At 41.7% G+C, this 10,144-nt stretch overlaps 1 protein-coding gene across 7 annotated transcripts in view; it reads right to left on the reverse strand.

The window, feature by feature from the left end:
• SON (SON DNA and RNA binding protein) overlaps window positions 1-10,144 on the reverse strand; it is a 98,967-nt gene that overhangs the window by 40,380 nt on the left and 48,443 nt on the right. For all 7 annotated transcript variants that reach the window (XR_010792501.1, XR_010792502.1, XM_066599021.1 and 4 more), the window contains 3 exons: window positions 5,900-6,066; window positions 4,669-4,812; window positions 1,050-1,229 (listed from right to left, as the gene is read on the reverse strand). Coding sequence is in view for 5 of the 7 variants with exons in the window: in XM_066599021.1 (XP_066455118.1) it covers window positions 1,050-1,229; window positions 4,669-4,812; window positions 5,900-6,066 (491 nt within the window). In the remaining 2 variants the exon portion in view is untranslated. The remainder of the gene's footprint in view (window positions 1-1,049; window positions 1,230-4,668; window positions 4,813-5,899; window positions 6,067-10,144) is intronic.

Below are 10,144 nucleotides of genomic sequence, written 5' to 3' on the forward strand. Positions count from 1 at the left end.
TTATATAAAAAAAACGGATGAAACACAGATTCACCTAGAAACAGAAGACACTTCAGTATTATTACATAAGCTGAGCTATACGTTGGCCGGATGGTTGCATTATTTAGTATTGCACACATTAGCGGCAGGGGTGTTCAGTTCAACAGAACAGGTTCCCCTAGGCTTTTAGCAAAAATGGCATTTGGGCCTCCTTACTGGATACCGCAATCGTTTTAAGGTTTCCTGGTGTAGGATTGGTAGGAGGGGTTCGCCCCTCCCCCTTTACTTCTCTCCTTCTTCCTTTCTACTCTCCTTTGAGGTTTGCTTTGTTGAAAATGGTTTAAATGTTAGTACTGAGTATGGCATGCTAGACGAATGATAGGACAATGACGAGGGGCGATATGTTCATCTCTCCTACTGTGATGGTTGGCGCTAGATATGCTGTTATAACATGAAGGACTCTTGTTCCTGGACATCGCTAAAGTGTGCCTCTGCTCAACCCTTGACTTTCTGTCACTGTGACCGTATATGATGCCCTTTGTAGTGTTTGTTCAGCTCTTGTCTCTGTTTCTGTTGTACAAACTACTTCTTTAAAGATTAAAAACATAGAAAAAGGAATTTACCTCCTCTTTCATGACCTAATGTGTATAAAAAGAAGGACCAAGGAAGAAATGGAGAACACCGAGTATAAGCAGAATACGACATATTTCCGAGAATGCGGCAGTCACACAACAACAGCGATCTTATGTAAATCCGTGAATGTGTATGAAGATTAGACTGAAATAGGAGCCCAGAGAAGGGGCTAACTTTAGATTTTTGTTTTATTGTGTCTTTCAATTTTCAGAACGGCAGTCCCTTGGATTCATTAACCAGTTCCACTCAAACTAATTAGGTCAAGTTTCTGTCCGAACTCTACAGACGAGTCAGGTAACCTCAGGGCGGCAACAAAAAATTGAAAACGTTTTACCGGCTTCAACAACGAACAACTATTCTGTGTGAAGGTGACCTGACCTAGAGGATGAATGGACAAGGTGCGACTGTTGCAGAGTATATACACAAGAAGGTCTTACCTGTGCGGGGCCTGTGTTCGTAAAGACGTCATCCTTGCTTTCTTCTGTATTTTTATCAACTGGGACCCATTCTCCATATACTTTATCAGACTCTTTCTTCCGATGCTGAGAACCAGAGGACACTGGGAATTCCTTTGTCAAAGTTACTTGATTTTTGGGTGCTGGTTTCAAGCTGGGATTCTAAAAAACAAAAAAATAAATCTGTAATAATCTATATATAGATATATGGAAAAGGATAAATCATAACGAGGGCTGCACCATTTTTGGGACATATATGGCATTATAGAGAAGCCAGAAATCAGATCTTTGGAGAAAAAAAAAAAAAATCATATTGCCTCTAATAAGGTGATAATTAAAGAAGCCCTGGCAGCATCTAAACAAAGGAGCGGCACAAAATAATGTAAATGAAAAATTACTTTGGGCCTCTGGAGGCTCTGCGGATCAGTCAGACATACACTATACACCTATATAGAAATACACATACATTATTATGGAAACCCATAAAATACATAAGGACGACGCAGAAAAACTCATAGGACGTCAGCTCTCATCCAGTTACTTACTTTCTTGTTATTACAGGTCATTGATGAGGTAAGTTTCCTATGCCAGATTGCTGAATCATTATTGCCATCTACTATGCACTTACTGATTCAGGACCCTTTTGATCATGTTTTATGATTAATGTTGCGTCATATGAGTTTCTGTGTCATTTTCTATGGGTTTTTACAATTAAAGGAAATCAGTTGTACTTTTAGCCTATAGGATTAGCTCATAGGGCTAAAAGTACATGACCCACTGAGTACAGGGATGTAAGTGTTATCTCCCCCATTGTTTCCCAGGTTTGAGCGCTAAAAGCGTTGCCAAGTAGTCCTCCCATTTTATAATAGGCGGACTACTTAGCAGCGTCGCTTAATGCACCAAGAAGCGGCTTTTAGCGCTCAAACCTGGGGACCGGCGGGGGAGATAAGTATCCCAGACTCCGCAGGTCACCTACTTTCAGTCCATAAGCTTAACTCATAGGACTAAAAGTAGGTGACAGTTTCTAAGCATCTGTATTCTTCTTCTGGTGTTGGAGCGTGTTTATTTGTAGGTGTAGAGTGTTTTTTATACACTGAAGTTGATACTGGTGTGCGCTCTAGCATATTTATAGGCTGTATGTATTCAGACACATGTAGCCAATTATTGGCATTTTTAGAAGCTCTGAAAGTAAAACACTCTGGTAAACTACATAACCAGCATGACAGATAGGATAGGAGCCTTGAACTTGTGGGGCTTCTTGCTTATAGATTTGGGAGGGGCAACCAATGTATGTTGTGTTGGTGAACAGGAAGGTAGAACAGAATGCCAAGAAAAGTAACTGGAAATTATTCTACATTGGGGCCCCAAATGTGGTCTAAAGAGATCGATCTACATAAAGATAGAAGTGTTCAAGTCACTTAAAAGTGAAAAAAATAATAATAATAAAGACATTCCAAACCAGTTTCTTTTTAGCTTGATGAAAGGTTAAACCCGAAAGCTTGCTGTAACATCATGTATTTTTGTTAGCCATTAAAAATGTATATCTACAATCTTACTTGGTTTCTCTCTAAGAACAATCACACTTTGCTCTTCTGGCCCAAACGGTACCAAACCCCCTTCTCTTTCATCTTACAAATTACCATGTTTAAAATTGCCTATGTTAGTGTAAGCTTTTTCCACATAGTTTAATGAAGATGCCAAAATGTATATTGAATACATGTGAAGAGTTTCTAAAATGCATTAAATCTGTCATACACGGTGCGCAACTGATAAATGTAGCTCCTCATTTGTCTGTCCTTACGCTGTAACTGTTAGACAGCGGTAGGAAATCTGACCCAATGTTTAGTTTTATGTGGGATCTCTCATATTGTCCCCTAATTTTAAGGCTATAATGACACTATGGATCCACAGTGGATCTTGGGTTGGATCTTGGGTTGGAAACAGGACATATTTCTACTTTTGCACTGCAAACGGTGAAAACCGCACTGCAAATCTGTGACAAAAATTTATATATTGTTGATTTAAATCATGTCTGTCACCATCTTTTTGCTTCTCTTTCGTGACAGACACACTGATTACAGTAATAGGTCTGCTGTGTGTATCCATGAGTAGTTTGGGGAAAACTTACATTTTATCAGTAGCAGCACATACACAGAGGACTATTTGAAGCAGACCTGGATATTCATAAGCTGAAGGCCAGTCCTGCCCAACATGGACTGCTGTGTGCCTATCACTGCGCATAGAAAGACGCTTTTTTTTTTTTTAAGTGTCAAGCATAAATGACATGATAAATGACTTTCTGTGGGTTGGTACGATTACAACAATACGAAATACATACATATATATATATTATATATATATACACACATATACACACATACACACACACTTTTTTTAGGCATATTCACAATAAAGACCCTTTTTGCCTTTTTTGCATCTCTGCATTTAGTGTCCCTAAACATTTATATTTTTCCATCTACAAAGCTCTGAGTGGGCTTGTTTTTTGCGTGAAAGGTTGTTTTAATTGGTACCATTTTGGGGTACAAACAGCATTTTTGATCACTTTTTTATTGCGTTTTTGGGATGTAAAATGAACAAAAAAAGTACTCCGGTTCTATTTTTTCATTATTTCTTTTAAATAGCAATTGCCGTACAGGTTAAAAAATGTGTTTATTGTACGGGTCGTTACGGATGTGACGATACCAAACATGTAGGGGTTTCTATATTTAAACAAAGAGGGGAAAAAGCAGAAAAATGTTTTTTCTTTTACATTTTTTCACATTTTTTATGTCCCTGTAGGGAATTTTAATCTGCTATCATATGCTTGCTATGATACTATGCATTATTGCTTTTCATAGTGATGAAAGACCATGGCAGACATAGACACTCTCCCCCTGTGAACCCTTTACATGCCGCAATTGAACATTGATTACGGCATGTAATGTAAGGGGATAACAGGGGGGATTGGTGTTCTCAGTGATCCCTGCTGTTGCATCTGGAGGCAGGCTGCCAGTCACAGCTGGCTCTCTCTGTGGATGGTGTAGGCTCAACTTTTGAGCCCGTGTCATCCATAGGAGATATGTTTATATCCATTTGCAGGAACTCCTTCTCAGCCAGGATGTGAACTTATGTCCTGGCATGGGAAGAGGTTAAAGGTGTTTTCTGAGACTAGGATAGATCACTTATTTTGATCAGTGGTGGTCTACCGCCCGAGACTTCTGCCAATCAGCTGTTTTAAAAGGGTAACAGCACTCGAGGCACAGCACCATACATTTCGAGGTGGTTATGCCTGGTATAGCTTAATTCCATCCACTTAAATGATGAATGAACGAGGTATTACTGGCCAGCTAAGAGGCAGCAGTGCGCACCTGAGATTTCTGACCTCTGCAAACAGCTGATCAGTGGAAGTCCTGGGCAGCAGGCCACCATCGATCAGACAATGAAGACCTATCCCTCCCAGGATAGGGCATCAATATCAGAAACCTGGAAAACTCCTTAAAGTACATATTTTGCTGCTACCTTCTCCCTGTATTACTACAGTATTCTCCTCCTCCGTACAATGCTTGATATTACAGAAATTTTAAAACTGGCATGTACTTACCAGTAAACTAAAGGAAATTGGTTTATGTTCACTGACTTTAAACGGATGATTATAAAAAGGTCGGTCTTCTTCCTCATCATCGGAATCGTGAGGTTTATTTACAATCACATCATCTTCTTTACTCTGAGCAATTTGCTTACATTTCTTAAAAAAAAAAAAAAAAAAGAGAAAAAGCATGTTATCTCACAAAAAGAGAAAAAATACAATTGATTGAATCATCATACATGCAAATGGTCGGTAAATTACAAACTGATTCACTAGTGAGCAAAACGCCAAAAGTCTAGGCTGGAAATTCAGTCATCTTTACCGACTGATGTTACAAAACCGGCTTCTAGCCACAAATTAGTTATTTCTGCAGAAGTGTACACTGACTGGCCCCATTCTTAGAGCCCCCCGTACTCTCACGATTGGCGCTTCCCTGAATGGAGATTCTCCCCGTGACCCCGGAGTGCTGCATAAAATCACATGACAAGCTTTCTGAGGATCAGTTTCAGCATGAATCCCTCACTAGTTGGGAAAATTCAGTGATCCGCCAACTTCCGAGGCCGGTCATCATTGCAAGACTAGCCGGGGCCTCACTGCCAACCACAGGGGGTTTTCTCATGTAACGGTGTGGAGAGTATATAAAGAATAGTGCGATTGAGGGAAACATCCAGCGAAAGAGGGTCCTGTGGATGTAAACAATTCTTTGATGAAAGGGGTCAGAGGAGGATTTCAGGAATTGTTTTGACAGACAGGCGCTCCAATTGTGTCTGAATGCACAACTTGTCATTCATTAGCACAGATGGGCTATAACAGCAGACGACCAGTTCCAGCACCATTGCGTCTAAGAGAAACAGAAAGGTGAGAATCCAGCGGGCAAAAGAGCGCAAAACTTGTATCACTGAGCAGCGGAAAAACATCTCCTGGTCAGATGCAGCCAGATCTCTGTTGCACAGTGCCGATGGGAAAGTCCTCATGAATCGATGACTTCTTCCTGTCAGCCGGTCAGAACAGGTCAGCACCTCCATCTAATTTACAACTACAAGAAGCTTCCTGTCCGCAGGGGCCGATATTACCTGTAGAATGATTTAATCACTGAGTGGAATCTACACCGCAATGAATTGCTGCAGTTCTGAAGGCAAAAACAGTCCAACGCTACTAGATGGGGGTCTCTAATACAGGGGCCTTTCGTGTTTATGTTCTAAATCCTTCTTTATAAGGCTTTCTTGACGAAACTCAGTTTACTGACCTCAGTGAGTTCCTGTATGGTTACACCATACGTCCGATGGGTAATCTTTTCTTCCATTGGTGTAGCAGGTGATATAGCAGGCTTCAGGCTTGGTGGTAAAGGAACGCCTGCTTTAGCGCACATGGCAGCTGCATTAGCTTTGGCAATTTCCAGCAGCTGAGCTTTGTCTGGAAAGGCAATTGACATTGATAGTATTAAGATAAAACATTCATGTCCTACTTAAAAGATAACACATAGCAGACATAAGCCTTGCCATAAATGAATTCTTAATGGGTCACGGATCCAGGTCACAAAATCAGAGTCTCTCAAAGGTGCTGTCCGGTTGTAAACTACTGATGGGCCTATCTGCAGGATAAGTCATCAGTAGTAGATTGGCAGGGGAAGCAGTTTGGGATCCTGGAATTACAGGCAAAGTTCCTATTGAAATGAATGGGAACTCTGCCTGCAATATCAAGTCTGGCCACTACAGCTGGGATGGAGCCGTCTGCTTCCTGCAAAAAACAGCTCAGCGTTCAAACGCATAAGTCCAGCAAACTGCTTATCAGAGGAAAACTCAGGCGGTGAAGCCCCGACAATCTACTATGATGGTCTGCCCTAAGAATAGGCCATCCATAGTTTACAAGCAAACAGCCCGTTTAACAATGATCTGCAGCCCCATACAAAACACAAATCCTTTTTAAAGGGAACCTGTCATATTTTAGTCTATCCTCACTGTGGGCAGTATAAAGTAGTCACAGACACATGGCTTTCAGTGGTCTGACGTTTATGGGGAAAGGTGCAGTGGTCTCTAAAGAGAACCTGCCACCAGTTCCAAGGATGCTGAAGTACCTGCAATCAGAGAACAGCAAAGTTTACTACAATGTGCAAACCCAGCAAACCTGGTAAAGAGCATCTGCGGTCCATGCTAATAAAGCTGTATGGGCAGTGGGCATGTCTGGCCCATCAGCACAACGCTTCTACTCACAGGGGGCCCTTATCCAGGGGTTTCTTCACGACAATAACCCTGAAGTTGGTTTCTCATCCTCACCTTCTCACCTGACCCTGCACATAGCAATTTTGGCCTTTTCCCAATGATGTAGGACACAATCCATAATCCCACGCTTCCCAGTCGTGTCGCTCTTGCATCAGTGATTTTCTAGTGGGCAAAACAGATCCCTAAAGGAGCTTTTGCAGGGGCCAAACAATCATGGCGTTGATGATATGAAAAATGTATATGTCAAGAGGAAGATTATGCTGAAAAGTGACAATACTTTCAGCTGTCTGGGGTATGTAGTTAACAGAAATAAATAACATTTAGACCTTAGAACTTGGATGTACTTCCCAGGAGGCAGACCCCATGTATCAACTCTTATTACATGTGCAACGCAGACACAAAGAAAACTAAACTCGGTAATGAAGGAACATTAAGGAAACAAACTGCTAAGCGTTTTACAATATTTATTCTACCCACTGATGGAAGATTTTAAATGGAACTTCTCACCAGGTTTCACCTTTCTGAACTGTAGCAGGATATCAAATATGAAAAAGCTTAGCAACCGTGCGTCTCTTACAGCCCACGATGCTTTCACGCTTGTAGAGAAGTCAAAGTCCCATGCCGTATGCAAACTAGATTCGAACAATCTGGCGGACGTACCCAGACCACTCCAACCAGCCGGAGTCTTCGGTGTAACCCAGCCTCGCTGAGCCATATGGATAACATCCCTTCAGTCATCCACAAGCCAGTGAAGATGCTTATGTCCTGGACGTTCGAGCGGCACTAAGAAGAGTGCAACCTGTCCTAGGCAGGCAGGTCAGACTCATCTGTGCATGCACCAGCCCTGCTGCGAAGTCTAAGATATTGCAACTCCACTGACCATGTAATACATACACGGTTACAATGACTAATATCCTATCTAAAAGGATTAATGCCCGAATTATCGCTGGAAACAGCAATTTCGGGTGATAATCATCCTGTATATATTCCATGGACAAGGAACTAAAATTCAAGAAATCGCTCACTTGTTGCAGTTGCTGGTTTTTAGCAAAACTCAAGAAAGTCAAGAGACTACCGACCAGTGTAAACAGGAGACACTCAATATTTGAGTGACTTCTGTTCACTGTGAATGGAGGCGGGCAGGCCAAAACCATTCCGGACCTCTCTGCCTCCATTCACTCGCATAGTTATTGCTCCTGTGTAGACACCGGAATGATAGTCAGGTGCCTATGAGCTCAACAGTCGCCCCGTGCAAAGGAACCTTAAGAGTCCTGCTTCTAACAGCTTAGAAATGTGTGACTTCTTGATAGGATCCCTTTAAGTACTGCTCGCCCCTTCTTGGCCTTTAGCTTAGAGGCAATTTGGAACAAAGTGCTAAACTTGTATAAGACATACTGCTTGTGGGGAAATACTGCCTCCAGAACACACAAAAAGGAAAAGCCAACACTGTCAGGCAGTATGTTCACAGGAACGACACTTTAATATTAGTTTTCGAAAATGCACAGAATAGGCAATTAAAAGCATTTTATAATAAATTTAATCAGCCTATTTTGTACATTTTTCATATAAAACCCCTGTTCAGCTATAAAGTTAGGAGAAGTCATTGGTGGAAAAATTTATCTTCAGCTAACTGCATAGATATCTAGTTAGCTGAAGATGAATCCAGAAGTCCCATCTGCGCTGCGTCTGCACTATTCTCTCTAGTGCAGGCACACCAGTCATCTAGATTACAGTTTGTTAATAAAACCCGCTTTGTATTTCATTGTTTATCATACGTACTGCTTCTATACAACTTTTCTGTCTTCTGCTCCTTGCAGTTTATATATTTCCATGCCTCCTCATATCTGTCCCCGGCGCTGTGTAAAGAGAAGCCATTACATGCCGACAGCTTCTCCTCTTCAGTCAGTCTGCTCCCTGCCGGACCCCATGCGCTGTCAGTGTCACAGTGCCTTGGGTTGTGACATACACCCATTAAGACACTGACAGTGCATGTGGTCCATTGGGGACTGGGCGCACTGTGAAGAGAAAAAGCTATCAGCACAAAACAGCTTTTCCTTACGTAGCACCCGGGAACGGATGACGATGCAGGAAAATATTATAAAAGCTGCAGGAGACCGAAAAATTCTATAATATACGTATGTCCTATGAAAGCCAATGCTATATTCATATTACTGTTTGTTAATAAAGGCGGCTTTATAAATGTTGTGCCTGCACTACAGCTGATAATGCAGGCACAGCACAGACAATAGTGCAGTTAGCAGAAGACAGACTTTTCTAGCAATGACTAACTGCATAGCTGAATAGGAAAAACATTTAGAATAAGCTGATAAAACACAATGTAAAAATGCCTATATTGTCACCTATTCTATAGATTTTAGAAAAGCAAGAAAAAAAAATAAAAAAAGGGGGGGGGGGGGGTGTCCAAAAGTTTAAAGGAGATGCTGCTGCAGCCAATGACTGGGCTCAGCAATGATCGCCAAGCTCTGTCATTGGCTGCAGCAGCAGGTTTACTGGACATCACAAACTGAATGCAGCCTGTAAACAATACAGTACAGCACGAGTTCTGAAGCGGCAGCGGGGGACATGCAGGCAGAGGCATCCGCTTCTTTATATTCTGCCATGGGGGACCTGTTTGAAAAAATGTATTTTACCTTGGACAACCCCCTTTAAAGTGTAACCACACCCCTTCACATTAATAATCCTGCATGACCTCCTGCCAGAAGGGGGAAAAAACATGCAGTGCCTGAATGAATTCTTGGTCACCCTATCTCCAAGAAAAAAAAATGAGTGGTCAAAAAAAATTGTATGTACCCCTAAACATCACAAACAAAAGAAAAAAAAAGAACTACAAGCTGAACCCACAAAAAGTAATCGCTCACACAGGCCCATGAATAGAAAGATAAGGTTTGGGGGGGAGGGGTGGGGGTCAAAACATGGCAACTTACATGACTAGAAAACTTACTGCCCAAACATGGCTACAGGGACTCCCTCCTATGGCCAGGGTCTTTATTTACAAAATATATTGGCTTATAGTGATGGAAAAGCCAATACACTGTAAAAGAGGAACCAATTGTAAATTTGAGGAAATGTGGTCCCTAGGGTTAGCCACGGCTGCCTTGGCCAGGAACAACATTTTTCTTTGCAGATTGACTGGATCTGCACAAGTTAAGGGCTCTGGCTAGACTTTCTACCTATATGGATTCTGAAGACTTGACACTAACATGGTGCAATGTCAGTAAATCATATCTATAAGCTCCCTGGGAGCACCCCCT

This window comes from Eleutherodactylus coqui, chromosome 4, assembly GCF_035609145.1.
Source record: "Eleutherodactylus coqui strain aEleCoq1 chromosome 4, aEleCoq1.hap1, whole genome shotgun sequence".
NCBI classification, from domain to species: domain Eukaryota; kingdom Metazoa; phylum Chordata; class Amphibia; order Anura; family Eleutherodactylidae; genus Eleutherodactylus; species Eleutherodactylus coqui.